The 16,380-nt window shown below is 44.0% G+C and overlaps 1 protein-coding gene across 2 annotated transcripts; it reads left to right on the top strand.

The window, feature by feature from the left end:
• Positions 1–727: 727 nt before the first annotated feature.
• LOC147214437 (sodium- and chloride-dependent creatine transporter 1-like) lies at positions 728–15,786 on the top strand. 2 transcript variants are annotated; one of them, XM_086141450.1, is made up of 14 exons: positions 743–1,380; positions 3,365–3,667; positions 6,847–6,978; positions 7,096–7,432; positions 8,022–8,154; positions 9,458–9,592; positions 9,742–9,845; positions 11,524–11,648; positions 11,778–11,890; positions 13,374–13,514; positions 14,050–14,152; positions 14,236–14,336; positions 14,407–14,577; positions 14,748–15,786. In XM_086141450.1, exons 1-14 carry the CDS (start codon positions 1,350–1,352, stop codon positions 14,874–14,876), a joined length of 2,058 nt encoding a protein of 685 aa, XP_085997576.1. In that variant the 5' UTR covers positions 743–1,349; the 3' UTR covers positions 14,877–15,786. The 2 variants fall into 2 exon arrangements, with proteins under 2 accessions (XP_085997575.1, XP_085997576.1); XM_086141449.1 differs by having other exon boundaries at positions 728–1,380; positions 14,236–14,577.
• The last annotated feature ends 594 nt before the right edge of the window (positions 15,787–16,380 follow it).

Here is a 16,380-nt window from a genome sequence, read left to right on the forward strand (position 1 = left end):
ACAATGACCACTAGGCGCCGCCAAAGGTCAAGCATAGCATCCATTGAGACCGCAAACGTGAGCAGTCTTCTAATTGTGGCATAAATAACAACTGCTGCATCGCTTTCTGTCGACTGACGGTTTGCCAGCCGCCATAAATATGCGAAGAACAAGAAGAAGACGTGTCGATGGAAGACCAACGGCTTAAATGATCGTGCGGAAGAAGTGTCTAATACGTCGAGTGGGTCACCTTCACATTCTGAATGGACACTGATTCAAGCATGTGACTCCCCTTAAGGCGGACACACATATTTGGACATTCATGGTGGGAAAACGTGCACAAAATGGGAGTTGCTGCAGATTGGCGTGCTCCACGACATTCTTCCCAAATAATGTGCTTATTTTGATTTTACCGCGTTTATCCTAGAGCTGCGTGAAGCAGTCGAGTGATGTGGGTGTGGGTGGGGGTGGGAGGGCTACACCGAGACACCATCATCTCCATCACTCCTGTGTGTCTGATGGGATGAGTGGACGTTACATCCATGATGTGCACCGGAAACTCCACGCACGAATGGAGGTCGTGGGTTGAATTCTTGAAGAATCGCAACCCACGGGGCTTTTTTTTCTCTCCCCTACACACACACACACCACGTGACATCGGGTCAAGGACAAACAGCGGCGCAGCGTACCCATCCTTGTGACTTTGACGGAGCGCTGCTGCTGATGCTGTGCCCGCCGCACTGGGCTGCTCTCGGCCAATCACATGCGGCGGCTCCGTCGGAGGGGGCGGGGCCACTGACGCTGACCGTCACAGTCAACTGACTGTGGAGCTGGAGCACATTCTGCGTCTGTACGTCCGTCTGTCGCACCGCGGCATCACGCACAGGTTCATGGACTTCTGACTCGGGTTCTGGATTAGAAAAAGACACAAGAAATCATTTCTTCTCTCTAAGGCGCAGCATCATTTCCATCTAACTGTCCTCCATGAGATTCTTCAGGCTTACCTTCAAGTGCTTCGTCGACTGCTTTTGAGTCTTCCTCTGTCAACGGCTGAACTGACCGCGGCGCTTTGTGAAATTTTTTCCATCTCTTGGCTGAGCTGAGGGGTTCCAACTTGTGACGATACACAAAACTGCGATTATTTTTGTTATACCAACAAGGTGAAAAAAAAAACTCAACAAATTGCGAAAAAAAAACAAAGACAGCTGGAGCTCTGTGGTGGCTGCATCTCCTTGAGACCGCCTGGTGCCTGGTCAGCTCGGCACCTTCATCCAACTCGATCCACTGTTGGCCAATCCAGCAGCCTGCTTGCTTTTTAAAACACACACAGATACATATATATTTTTTATTTCGAGCCGTTTTCCAACGAGATGTCACCCGAATTGGAGGAGATCAGTCAAGGTAAGTATGATGCGTCCCCACTGCTTAATCTTAATGTATCCCACAGTTGTATGATAAATAATCTCCACTTGGCAAAATCAATTAGCAGAAAGCAAACCCTGTCCCGGTCACTGCTTGGACATGTTGAGTTGCTCAAATGTGTCCTCCAGCCATTCCTCGTTCAGCCACTCACCTGCGTATGCACAAAAGGATAAGCAGGGCATTGGGGTTTGGTGAACGTGAACATTTTGTGAATCATGCATGTCATCAATCAAAATCAACCACTGTGGGAGCTGCAGTGTCCGGCAGCCTGCTCTGCACGCTGCAAAATTGGCAGAGTCTTAAAGGAATGGAACTCTGTCCAATGGTGGACTTGTAAAAATCAACGCCAAAGTGGATTTGTGTTCTGGCACCTTGTGTTGACCCCACACCTTACAGATTTGTTTTTTTTTTAACAGTAGAATTTATGATGCAGTATCTAACTTAAATAGTTTGGGGCAAGGAATGCGGATTTGATTCCCCAAACTGATCAGTTTTATCCAAAGTATCACAGGAGAATTATCTTTGACGTCCTGCTTAATGGATTTTTTTGCCATACCGCAGAATTATCACTTAATCTCAAAGCAGTAATCTCTATTGACGGTTACTTTAAAGCAGTCGGTGTAAATATTCCTCAGGCCAGACACTTAAATCCCTTGTATCGTCATAACAAGGGGCTCCACAGCCACCGACATCCCTTACCTTCCCCACCTTTCCCCCTCCTCACCCCCCACCCCCCAAAACTGCTCTGATCTGGATTCAGCTGCCTCGCTTTGCATCCAAAAAGAGAGCAGCTGGCACCGGTATTACAGAATGGCCATGCTGGAGTGACACATTGCATTCATCTGTCCAGACACATTAACAGTGGTCTATTTAAAATGAAATAAATGGCAGACCAAGGTTGCAGCCGAGACACACTTAAGAGAGTCTCCTTGCTACGTTGCACTGCAGCACGCCAGTCATTCTGACTGAGGCAGAGATCGAGGGAATGAATGTCAGGGGAGATCTTGCTCAATGATAACACTACAGCTGCAACATATTTTTTTGTCAAAACACTTGTAGTGTTGCTGCTGCTACTATTGAGTTTTATTTCTCCAAAGTGAACGGTATTGCTGGCCAAAGGCACAGTGAATGTCTTGCAAACGGTTAAGTAACCGCCTCCATGTCTCATTTGATCAAATCTTTTCCGGAGAGACTCCAGCACGTACAACACCATTGTTGATGTGTTGTATCAAATTACTTTCGTTTATACAGAAGCTCTGAATGGTAGACGTTGTATATTGCAATTAATAGGAAGCATGGGAAGAAATGTATTTACATATGTTGTCTACATGGTAGTATAGTAAATCTATTGGCAATTCTCACTATCAAGTCAAAACTCTGACATCATAGTCAGAATTATTAGTTTGAGAAACTGAAGTCAGAACTCTTGGGGAAAAAAAAACCTGTTATCTCAGAATTGTGAATCCTAACTATAATCTCTGTAAACTCAGTATTCTGTGATTGACGTGCGAAAACAAGTCAAATTGGGGTAAAGCAATCGCAATGGTGCACCGGACTCTGTTCAACAGGTCCGGGATAGTTACAGCCAGGTTTAAACCTAGGAATACATTATGTCCATGGTAGACCAACCACAATGACATAGTTGAGGGAGCACAGGCTGGGAGAATGAATCACTTATAAGTGTATTAGGGTATGAGACAGTAGAGAAGGGCTGATGTATACACACACAAACACACACACATACATATATACACACATATATTTATACGATAATTGAAATCGGACTAATTGAAGAATGTCTTTGAAAGTAGTGACGGGCCGAGAGTTGTGATGGTAGTGCAACGATAATGGATGTCAATCACCAAGATTCACAGTATCATAGCTTTCTTAGATTTCTATCCATCCTCCTCATCCCTTCCTGTCTTCTGTCACTTTTATCCTTTATGCATCTTTTTCTACCCAGATGAAATCAGTCTCCCCCAGCTGGAGGCAGGGAACCTGTCTGAGGAGGAGGCAGTGGGGTCCGCGCGGCCCCTTGTCCCCGTGCCTGGAGCAGGTCCCGGTTATGGCGAGGGCGGAGGTGATGGTCCACCTCAGACCCAGGAAGGAGCCGCAGCTGGGACTGTAAATGGGGCGGTGGCGGTACCAGTAATGGAGAGAGAAACCTGGACCAGGCAGATGGACTTCATCATGTCCTGCGTGGGCTTTGCTGTTGGTTTGGGCAACGTGTGGCGGTTTCCTTATCTTTGCTACAAAAATGGAGGAGGTGAGCTTCAGTTGTGCTTGATGTGGCACAGTGCCACAGAAAGAAGTTATCAAAATGTTACATCCCTAATACCAACACATCTATTTCCAATGTAATGTCTTACTATCGGAAGGATTCAAACTGTCTGTTAGATATCAAGGCCTTGTTTTATCAATGGTTTTGTGCAAAAAATAGTTATTGTAGGGGACTGATGCACAAAGATAAGGAGCCATGACCTCTTGAAATATTCATACAGTAGACTATCACAAGGAAATTCATGTCGAAATTTCCTTCTCTTGGCAACCGGTCTTGAATGTCTCCCCCCCCCCCCTCACCCGAGAAGCCTCCTCAGTGATCCGTCCTTTCAGATGGATTCAGAACTGAAGAAGCCTCTCGGAAACGTCTTCAGGTAAAGGAATTCAAGTCCAGTTGCCACGACAAGAAGATTTCCACAAGAATTCACCGTGACCCAGGTGACTGAGAATCTCCACACACATCACAAGGAAATATTCGCACATAGTAAAAGCACAGGAATGGTTTCTTGCCCCAAAATGGCTGGATTGTGCCGCAATGGCAGGTTGATTGTCACAAGATGTTTGTATTTTGCCCCTTTCCTCAAACCCGATTGGGGGAAATGGCTGACTTCCTGGTAGAACATAATGAAAAACTTCAGTCAGGGGTATTGGACGAAACCCGTGCCTCACGGTTATATAATCATTAAATAGGTGCGCTTCAAGTGAGCGGGATGAAAATTTAACAAGTGTAAACATTTTGTTGACATAGGGTGTGCCATGCACATTTATGCACCAATGAAAACCCAAAGACGCCAAGTCCCCGTGCCAGCTCAAGGGTTCAATAGTTTTATGCCTGTCCCCATAAACTTTCCCACTTTATAAATGCAAACTTATCGAATCGTAATCTGAAGCTAAATGTAGCCTTTGTCCCTGACTTCTGTTATCCTGCCCCACCCAGTTCTACTTTCTTTTACAAGGTGTTTTATCAAAGTTAAGCTGAATGGAAGCTGGAGGCGTGTCGTAATGCAGCCTTCATTCTCCCTCTAGTGTGTGTGTGTGTGTGTGTGTGTCTTGTGACCCATGGCTCTTATACCCACCTTCTGGTATCGTATAACAATGGCCTGCCTCACACAATCCACCCCCTGTGCTCCTGCCTGGCACTCATGTGGCAAACAAAGGTGCTCTCTGCTCCACTTGTTTCCTGATCAAAAAACATAGGGGTATGTCACAAAATAACCAAATCCAGTGATTGCCCCCCCCCCCCCCCCCCGCCCCTTGTCACCACAACCACATTGTGGTTGTGCGACTTAATTCATATCCTTGACAAACCCAGGGTACACCTTGTAACACAATTACATCAGATAAGAGTTGATAGTCTGAGTCAGACCTACTTTCTACTAAGAGAAAGTTCATGCGCAGTTGAAGGCGTTGTCAGAAGGGTAGATTTCATGTGTTTAATACCCCGTCGCTCGACCTCATTGTTTTATTTATGTTTGACCCCGTGTCCATGCCTGATGTGTGTGATCCAGTCGTGATTAGTGAGGATTTGCCAAATCCTATTAAAGTAGTAGTCCCTTAAAAAGATTTGTTGGGACATGTCAGCAAAAGCATTTTTTTCTCCACGTATTCCATTCACGCCTCCAAAGGCATATGTCCCTCTTCTCTCTGCTTCTCTCCATCTCCCACCCCTTTCTCTGTTCAACTAACAAATGCTTCCTTATAAGGCTACAGCCCTCTGCTCTCAGAGACTGACATAAACAGTGATGGATTGAACGTGATACAAAATGCCTCTAAATTGCATCGTGGCGGATTTAAACAGGTTGACGTCTCGAATGTGTCCTATTTGGTTTAGTGTAACCACCCTTCGTACTGTAATGTTTTTTTTTTTCTGCCTCCCTCCTCTGCGTGCTGTCCATCTCTCCCCCGTTCCTCCGAGCGTCTCTCTGATTTGCGTCACAGCCGATCACGTGACTCTTTTCTTTCCTGCGCACTGTGAAGGCATCACCTAGTTATTTCAGTTCAAACCAAATCATAGCTGTGCATTTAAATGTCTCATGATACCGTCGCGCCATTACAGCACGTCTTCTAACATGTATTACTGAAAACAGCAGGTTGTTGCTAAAGTACGTGCAACTGGAAGGAGATTATCTTTAGGAGGCCCCGAACACAAGCCATTTGCCCTTGGGCAAACGCCGCTAATCAAAACGAAACAAGTCCTCCATGCCTCTAACAGACCTAATAACCCTTGCAGGAGTCCATTATCTTTGTGCCATCCTTATTTGATAGCTCTTCGTCTGCAGCCTCTCCGTGCAGCCTTCCAAGTTCAAGGACAGTCCTCGCCAAAACTGCCAAAAAAAACCCTTCGGAATGGAAACAATGATTTTATATCTCACAGACCTTGTCAATTCTGCAGTTATATTTAGCCTCTCCTGCCACTGACCCAGACTCTGACTTATTAGCCCATAATCACTTCTTCCTTATTTCCATTAATTTCAAGATTGTGTTTGGGGTTGTTTGTGTCCACAAGAACAGATTTTTGGAGACTTAAAAAAAAATCTTTCATTTTAACAGCAGCTCCATGTAACATTCTCAAGAACTTAATATGGCCACGACTACTACTGTAATTCTCTCTGGACTTATGAGCTATTTTCTATTTTTCACATCACACCGTGTTTTTCTATGTATGTACTTCTTTTTACTTCCCAGAACTTTTCGGGGCTCCATCGATACATGACGTGGTTTTTGCATGGGGTTCTGATTTTGCTTCCTTTTCATGAGTTTCCTTGACTACGAGGTGAAATACTGGCCAGTGACTTAAATGCTTATTTTTCGAACCCCTTGATAACGACGTTATCTCGTTTGAAATGCTCGTCAAATGCAGCATTCATCACTTGTTTGAAAGTGCATGCAGGAGTGTGAGTGTGATTATCACATAGTTGGAAAAAGAGAGCATTGCATAGCTCCACTTGAAATACCATTCTGTGTTCTATCAAGTCGTTTTGAATTCCCTATAATTGCTCTCAATTGATTAAATGCTATTGTCGATATGCATTTACACCAAGGGATAAATGAACTTTCAAAGTGGTACTCCCTTGGCGTCTTGTCAGTTTTCTGTGATAATATTTATGTCTGCGTTCAGTTGACGTGTTCAGCCGGCTGTGAAAAGTCTGTGTGTTCCCTTCACAGGGGTGTTCCTCATCCCCTATTTGCTGATCGTGTTCATCGGGGGCATCCCAGTCTTTTTCCTGGAGATCGCACTGGGACAGTTCATGAAGCAGGGAGGGGTCTCTGCATGGAACATTGCACCTCTTTTCACAGGTGGCCATGAGTGTTTTCTGCTACTTTTTATTCAAAGCACCTTGAACGTTTTCTCAAATTCATCGCATCTCACCAGCAATTTGTCTTTCCCCCCCAACCCCCACCCTTTTGTGTCAGGTCTGGGTTTGGCCTCAATGGTGATCGTGTTTTTCTGTAACACCTACTACATCATGATCCTGGTGTGGGGTCTCTATTATCTCTGTCACTCTTTTATCAACCCGTTGCCCTGGGCTACCTGCGGACACACCTGGAACACACCTAACTGTACGCAGGACTTCCGCCGCTCCTGCCACAACCATAGCGCTGCCCCGCCGTCTCAGGCATCGTCTGCCGCAACACCCTCCAATCTCTACTCCCCCGTGTCCCAGATGAACCTGTCCTCAGCCCAGCTTCTCCTCAACAACAGCTGCATGGAGACTGAGGGCATGCGCTCCCCAGTCATAGAATTCTGGGAGTAGGTCTCTACTTGTATTTATTATACAAAATCACTGCTAATGATGTACATGTCTGTAATTTGCACCTCATCTTCTACTAAATCAAATTTTCAAGTATTTTGTTTGTTTGTTTGCTGTGTCCTGTGAGTTTCTCGTTCCAGTATAGCTCTTATTTCTCATTTTTCCAGGCATTGACAAAGCCTGTTAAAGCTTATTTTGACTTGCCAAAATGAATTACATGAGTCGAAAAGGTAATGTCTTCATCTGCTCCGTTGCTTTGTTTATCTGTCTGTCCATCTGTCTGTTTTAAGGGAAATGACAGATGGTTAAAAATGCAGGGCCAATTGATATGCTAGGATGATAGGCCAGGGAAACAACGTTAAGTTTCTGGGGGTAGAGGCATGTAACAAAGCAAAAAAAAAATCCTGCATGTTGTTTATTCTGTATGCCTTGCAAACATATGCACTCCACACAATGGCTGTCTAGATGAACTTGCAGACAGTGTGTCAAAGCTACCCATCTATTTAATTTGTCTTTTTATCATAACTGTTTGGAAACCACTCCTGGTTTTTCTCTCTAATTAGCTCATATCTATGTTCTCACTTGTAGGCGCAAAGTTCTCCGTCTGTCTGGTGGTCTCCACGAGCCTGGTGACATCAGCTACGAGATGGTGCTGTGTCTCATGGCCACCTGGGTCATTGTTTACTTTTGCATGTGGAAAGGAGTTAAATCCACTGGCAAGGTTGGTATATTTAGCTCTACAATTCATGAATCTAAGTGTCAGATACCACTGATTTCGTTTGTTACGGCCGCGCAACAATAACAATAAATATGAACAGAACTAAAAATAAAATTGACAATTGAAAGGACGAATATAACAACAAGGATAGAAATAGGTAACAGAATGACAGCAACAAGGATAAAAATAGATAGAACACCAAATGTCACTGAAACCGGTCTGCAGGTTCATGGAAGGCAGGGAGAAATGTATATTTTTTTCATACAAAGTGCTAAATAATTGCAAAAGTGTCCCCTTTGACCTAAAATCAGCTTTGGTATTGTGAGAGGATCAGTGTCTAGACTGGGAAAAAAAGCAACATATGAAACCAAGGCATAAGTTCACATGTGTGTTTCTCTGCCAGTTGAGTTCCGTTCATTTTCCCCCCTCACGTGTCCATGTTGAAATTCAGTGCGTCAACCAGGCTTAACCTCGCGCTCATCCACGTTTACCATTGACGTGTATTCTGTATGAACATTGGTCAGACTTTTGTTTTTTTTTTCATTTGTTTCTGTTTTTTGACAATTCATCTTCGTAGGCCTAGTAGATAGGAGTGTTTATTGGCTTTTATGTCTAGAGAAGCCAACGGTCAAGGACTAATGGAAAAATATTGAAGGGGATTGAGCCAGTCAGGGAGCTGTAAGCGGATTAGTAACTTTCCACCATGTAGATGTTGAGAGTTGGAAAGGGGCTTTTCTGCCCATGTTCACCCTAGATCAAGGCAAGTATGTGCTCTCTCACTCCTATACCGATTTAACTTGGACCTCTGCAGGGAGGGGGGAAGGAGAGAAGGGGGCAGCTTTCTCAGCATAACCAGACAAAGACCACTTTTGAAAAGGTCCGCTAAAAAACTCTGCTTCTGCTGTCTGTCTTCCCATTCATTGGCTGCCTTCTCCTAAATAACACACCAGGGTCCATTACACATCTACCACAGGAAGAACCTAATGGGGTTCTACTTACAAGCAGAGTAGCTGCATTAATTAAACTGATAAAAACCGCTTCATCGTACTTAATCGCTTGACCGGTCTGATGAACAGCAGGGCTGTGGACTGAACGACTCCAGCCAGCCTGTTAAATTCATAATATTCCCACATATCTTACGCACTTTCATCACCCACCGGGAGGAGTTTGAATGCTCTCGAAGCCGAAGCCTTCTTTCTGTGCATGTGAAATGGTACGTCCCAAGCACAGGCCTCCCCAAATCATTCCCAAATATATTTGGATACATGTTTTAATCAGTTCTAATTTTCTTTTAATTTCTCGACAGGTTGTGTACTTCACAGCTCTGTTCCCCTATCTGGTTCTGGTTGTCCTTTTGGCCCACGGCGTCACTCTTCCCGGAGCTTTAAAAGGGATTGTTTACTACCTGAAACCAGACTGGTCCAAACTCGGAGAAGCACAGGTATTGTTTATAGCACGGGTGTGCACTGGAGTATCATTGCACATTCGGCTATAGGAGTTCAGTGACTAGAAAACTTTTCAGATCAACGCATCAAATATCATGATTTGAGAGATGGTGAAATGTAACGTAGGCGATTGCTTTTATGGTAGGTTTGGATTGATGCTGGTACCCAGATTTTCTTCTCATACGCCATTGGACTGGGCGCTCTAACTGCACTGGGCAGTTACAACCGCTTCCATAACAACTGCTACCAGTGAGTTTCAACAAAACGTAAAATCACTCAACACAATTAATGAAAGGCGGCCCGAATCAGTGCAAACATCAGCAGTCTCACTCATAAAGCCGCATGTGACCTCAGGCAAGAGGAGAATCGAATGCCAGTATTTACACAAAGATAACAGTTGCTCTCGTAGAGGAAACCTGGCTGTGTCAGAATGAGCAGCCTTACTTAGTGCCATAAGATCGTTATTTCAGTGCAATCTCAGTGCTCGCTGCTTACTTATTTGGAAGGTTTATACTCATGGGAACCATAAATATCCTGCCATCTGATCGCTTCCCTGCCCTGGCCTTAATTGGAAGTTAAAGATGAGAAAGACTCTGAGGTATATCAGTTCGGCTCCTCTTCTCTCACGCACAACCAGATTTGCAGGGGAATATCTGGTGAGATGTGTAAAAATCCTGTTTTGAATGCTAGTAAGCAGAAACCTTAGGACACAGGAGAATTAGCGATGCAGTTATGAAAATCCCTCTGTGCTTGGATATTGCTGAAAGCGTTTCCCCAGAGTGAAATATCCTGCGCCGCTGCGAGGATGTCCAGAGCATGTTTACGTTGTGTAAATATATCAATGTTATTTATGAAAGTTGGCTATTTCATGGCAGTCTGTGAGATGTTAGTCTTTCTTTTCAGCAAAAAATGCATTCTTGATATTAAATAACATCCAGTAGTTGTGAAGATTGAAGCCTATAATTATCAGCATGTACCAGACGCCGTATACCATGGATTAAAACTGAGTCTTAAAGCGGAAATTCCCATTGCACATTCAGAAAAACTCATTTCCACAACTCGCTCTAAATTGAGGGTGTTCTGTTGCACAAAAGCAGATTGCAAATGTCACGCTGACTAAATCCACTCCTACATTCCTGTTAATCTCGAAAAGACAAAAAAAAGTGTCTCTGTCAAGTGTCCTTCATTTGGTATCCAAATAAGCCAAAAAAAAGGTGCTTTTGAATCACAAGTAACCGGGTAAATTAAACATTAATGAATCTCCATTCAAAATCCAAGCACTTTAAATGGAAATCTGTGAAGCAGCGCTCATTATTAACAATATTACCAGTTAAATGATAAGGTTTATTTATTATTAAACACACATGGCTATTACCTGTTATGTTGACTTAATGTTTTTGTTTTGTTTTGGTTTTTTTCTCTCCGGATTTTGGTCATTGTAGTTTAAGTGTCTTGTTCACCCAAAGGCTGTATCTAGTAGTATTCCTCAGCGTTTGGATGAGCCGTGTTAGCAGCTGCAACACTGTTTGATATTTATCAGGCTGCAAAAGTGGCGTAATGACAGCTGTTGGGCCAGCGAGCCCTTTCAGACATACTTTTCTTCACCTGATATGCACACAGTGTATTATCTGATTTTTTGCTTGTTTTTTTCATTCATTGGGTCTTGCATATTTTATCATTTGGGACATTCATGTGTATTTATATGTACACCCAGTCAACACACACACACATCCATGTGCACACACCAGATCCAGCATCAGATTTAATTCCAACAGTTATTAATCCTGTACTTTGCCTTCAAGTTCTTTTTTTTGGGTTATTTAGGGTATTTTAAATGTCAAATGATTGAGTTTTCTCACTGTCTCTCTTCCTGTGCTGCATTTGTGTCTGTCCTGTGTTCTGTCCGTCTCTCTGTACTCCTCCGCAGGGATGCATTTGTGCTGGCCCTCATTAACAGCGGCACCAGCTTCTTTGCAGGCTTTGTGGTTTTCTCTGTGCTCGGCTTCATGGCCGAGGAGCAAGGCGTGGACATCAGTAAGGTAGCTGAGAGCGGTAAGAATACTAGTTTCCTTCAATCTGGCAATGTAAACCGTCATGCTGAGTTTGAACACTGATTAAAAGAGCTATGTATAGAGCGTGTCCTCGATTGCAATGTGTTTCTCTCTGTATTTTTATATTCAGGACCGGGATTAGCCTTCATAGCCTATCCTAAGGCAGTGACTCTGATGCCTCTGGCACCACTTTGGGCAGCGCTTTTCTTCTTTATGTTGCTCATATTGGGCCTGGACAGTCAGGTAAGGTCAAATGTCATTTTCTTACAATGACCGATGTTCAAAAATGATCCCGTTTCAGGTTTGCGGTGCATTTCCTAAACGGTGAAAATAGCCCCCGCGAAACGTTTTTCTTTGTCACTTGGCCTCGACCGAGGGTTATACAGTCAGACATCACGTCCAATTGTAGAGCGGCATTTCTTAGCGGCCACTTAGCCGTGTGCCAGTGCCTACATCCATTGTTTTACAGCTCAGGGATTTGTCAATGAGCTTCTGTCTGATTCATACAGAGAGAGTCTGTCTCCTCAAGAATCCATTCATTTACTTTGACTTTCTGTTATTTCCATCCCTCCGCTATTTTCCTGCCATTGCCACATTGTTGCTATTTTGAATGAATATTAAAAATGATATTAAAAATAGGTTTGCAGCTGTTATCCTTGCAGGTTATTCTGAGGTCGCTGTAATGATACACCAAAAAACATTCCCGCAAAGGGAGACTGAGGAGGTGTGTGTGGATGGAAGCCAAAATGCTCACATGGAAAATCCCTGTATTATGTCAGTCGCATCTGCATTCCAGCGCGTATGACAAACGCCGAGTTCGGTGCGAGCCCACAATTCAATCCGAATTTCAGGAGCCTCATTAAATGAATAAGAAAATGAGTATTCTTCCACTTTGAAGTGATCACAAGGATTAGATTTTGTCTTGGGAGCGGTGTTCTTTTTTTATGTCAACCCGACTTTCCACTGTGATCCCGGCCTCCCGGTCGGTGTCCAGCGAGGATAAAAATGTCTCAGCATCATTTCACTTCAAAAAAATCACTCCCCGGCATCAAATTCCGCCACTTGTGCATAAAACCCTCAAACATTTTGGTCCGGCGTGCTGATCAAGACTCCTGACACCATGCAAACAATCCAGGACACAGTCGCCAAGTGACTGATCCTAAAATTAACATGAAGCCGCCATCTGTGCCAGCTGCAGAAATGCTGAATGTACTGCTAGAAAAGGCCCGAATTAGAGGCGATACCCCATGCGTTCAAATCAAAAATACAAACGTATATTTATAAGATTGCCGCACATCTGCTTGATGTTTTTTTATTACTATGAAAGGCTTAAAATTTTCTTCTGCTTGGCTGCTTTCTTTTCTCTTTTATTTGGAAGCTGGGCAAGCACCCGATGTTTTAACTTTTAACCGGGACAAATTCACTGAATAATTCACCGTTTAATTTTAATTATTCTACCCTATTTGACATACTTTCTTCACATCTTGGCAAATCCACTAGTATGCATGGTATTCAACACTGTCCCTCAGTGAATACAGTCGCGTTACATGCCCATTCAAAATATGATTAAATAATGCAAGCGTTTCTGCCGAGCACTCTTGGGCCTTCACAAATTCAGAAACATGTTCCAGATCTCGCCCCATCTCTTGCCCTTGGCGCCTTTTTTCAAATGTCACTAATCCACTGTTCTTTGTTTTTTGTGTTTTTTTTTTTGTTTTTTTTTTAGTTTGTAGGGGTAGAAGGTTTAATAACAGGAATCATGGACATGCTCCCCCCAAAGTCTGCCCTGGGCTCCTTACGGCGAGAGGTGGTAGCGGCCATCTGCTGCGTCATCTGCTTCCTCATTGACATGTCCATGGTCACAGAGGTACGTTTTTCACTTTATATTTAGTTTAATTGTATCGTCTACATTATGTCGGAATACGCGATGATGCTGGCAGGATTATTAACAACTAAAACTTGAACATACTGGGACGTGCTGAATTTGAGTGGCCTATACCGCCCGAATCGATACCTATGTAAGTGCAATGCTGAACATTCAAACCAGATATAAGAAATGAGTATCGTAATGCTCTGCATGTTCATAGATTCTTGATTCTCGCCTAGCGGTTAAGTAATAATCTAATTTTAGGATCAAGTCAATATATTTTTATTGGGTTTTAACGCACGCATAACATCTAATTATTTTTACAATGGCACCAAATTGGAATCACAACTGCATATTCTATATTTCCTAAATGACCGTAAACATGTCTTGAGATCAACAAATGTTTCTGTAAAACGCCACCTAGGAAATCATTAAGAATAGGGAATCACTCCAAGTGAGTCGTGCTGGAAGTAGGTCAAACATCAAGTATTAAAGGGGTTGTCTCAATGCTGACTGCTTTTCATCGTTCCGTCAGGGAGGGATGTATGTCTTCCAGCTGTTTGACTACTACTCTGCAAGCGGCATCACTCTGTTGTGGCAGGCCTTCTGGGAGTGTGTGGTCATTGCATGGGTCTATGGTGAGACACCAGCTCGGCAGCCGGTCTCCCTTCTGCCCCGTCAATCACCGCATTTTAACGTAACTTTTGACGGTCCCTGTCAGGCGCGGACCGTTTCATGGATGATGTGGCTCGCATGATCGGCTACCAGCCGCTGCCCTACATGAAGTGGTGCTGGTCCTACATCACACCTCTTGTCTGCGTGGTACGTGGAGCGTTTTCAAATGTTGCCGTCGCCGGCCGAAGCACATACCTGACTCCGTCTGTGTGTACAGGGAGTGTTCCTGTTCCATGTGGTAAACTACAAGCCCTTGAGGTACAACACAGTGTACACATACCCTGTGTGGGGCGAGGCCATCGGTTGGGCATTGGCCCTGTCCTCCATGCTCTGCATCCCTCTCACTGTTCTCTACAAGCTACTGCGTTGCAAAGGATCATTACGGGAGGTCAGTACGCTCGGATGCGCCTTCATACACATTGGTAATTGTCAATGAAAATGCGGGAATGTGTCTCCTTGGAAACTGGCCTCTTTATCTTTGGTTTCCTGATTAGAGAATGCTGAAGAGTGTGTCCGACAAACAGCGGATTAATTATTCTCCCCTCGTCGTTCATGCAGCGTTGGCGGCACCTAACCACCCCGGTTTGGGGCCGACATCACCTGGAGTACCTCGCCCCAGAGAGCGAAGCCAAACTACTGCCCCCCGCGGAAACCAAGAACACACTCCTCTTTGAAAGTGTCATCTGAAAATCGGAGCTCCGCCGATCCGAACCTGCCCGTTTTGTATCAGCAAACACAAACAATACACAAACAAAAAAATGCATAGACACCACACTGGCCTGGTAAGAGCAAAGTACAGAATAGTTCCATGGCGTGAATTCTGAAAGCTATGAAAAAAGACGTGGACAAATGGACCAAAGATTAGATGGGAAAGGAAAAGAGACACACAACCAAACCCCCACAGTCATTACAGGCTAATAGTCCCTCGGCTCTGCTTTCTGACTCTACCTCGCTGACTCTCCCCTCTCTCGCTGCTTGCTGCCTTTGTGCTGTCCCGTCTCGCTCTGTGAGTGTGATGTGTCCGGTGTTGTTGCGATTTCTCCCTTCTTCTCAGCTTTCTGTGAGATCCACCAGCCTCATCCGTCCCCGAAACATCAAGCCATTTCGTGAGCGTAAAACCGAAGGGTTTCCCGTGAAAACCTCATTTTCTGCTGCTGATGCGCCACAGTCTGCTCCAGATGCATGTATGACTGCGGTTATTCATCAGTGTCTCAGTGTTCATGGGTGCGTGCGTGCGTGCATGTGTGCCCGAGCTCGGCAGTGGAGTCTTCATTTACATGTCGATATTATCTGCCAACTGTAATATCATCATTAACTGTACAAAAATAACTTCAATTTGTAAAAAAAAAAAAAAAAAAAAAAACTAATAATGAAAAGAAAATCAAAAATAGACAATGCATCATTATGAACTAACTTAAATATCCAGTGTGTTGTGGGGTCTGTGAATCAGTGTTAACAATATTTTTGAGGGGATGATGATCAGAATTTCACCTCAAGAGAAAGAGAGATGCCTTAGACTGAACTGCGGAAAAAAAAGCAGGAGAGAGGATTGTGGGGAGAGGAGGAGAGAAAGAAGCAATAAATGAGCAGATGAAGATGGATGCAATGTGTCATTCTTCGAGTCCCGCTCTACCGTCTCTGTTGCTGTTTAAACCGCATATTCATTGGCGGCATTTTGCCAGTTACACACAGCTTTGAGAGATGAGCTGCAAGGCTTAATGAATGATATCAACTCTGACATACAGGGAGTATTTCAGGAATTTAAGAAACATTGACAGAAAGAGGTGGCGAGGCCTGTCTGCGCGGGCTTCATTTGGATTCTCAGCTTTTGTCCCACAGTCCAAACACGTACAGAAGGTTCGTTGGAGATCTGAAATTGCCCAGATTTAGTGGTTGAATATCCATGATTTGTGAATGAGAGGATGAACGGTTGTATGTCACTATATTTGGACCTGCGATCGATCTGCAACCGATCCAAGGTGAACCCCGCCTCTCGCCCGATGATAGCCTCTACCCTCCTCACACACCTGAGTGCTGTCGGAAAGTCGAGCGTTTATTGATGTTTTTTTTTCCTTTTTTTTTTTTTTTTTTTTACAAAATGGCTTTTTTTTGGCAAAATAAAAAAAAAATCAAATTAGTCAGTTTGAAACATCACAAAGGTATTTCATTACACCCCACCCCCAAAAAAAAA

The sequence above is a fragment of the Fistularia commersonii genome, chromosome 34 (assembly GCF_037954325.1).
Source record: "Fistularia commersonii isolate RoL2024-O1a breed Wild chromosome 34, RoL_Fcom_v1.0, whole genome shotgun sequence".
In the NCBI taxonomy this organism is placed as follows: Eukaryota; Metazoa; Chordata; class Actinopteri; order Syngnathiformes; family Fistulariidae; genus Fistularia; species Fistularia commersonii.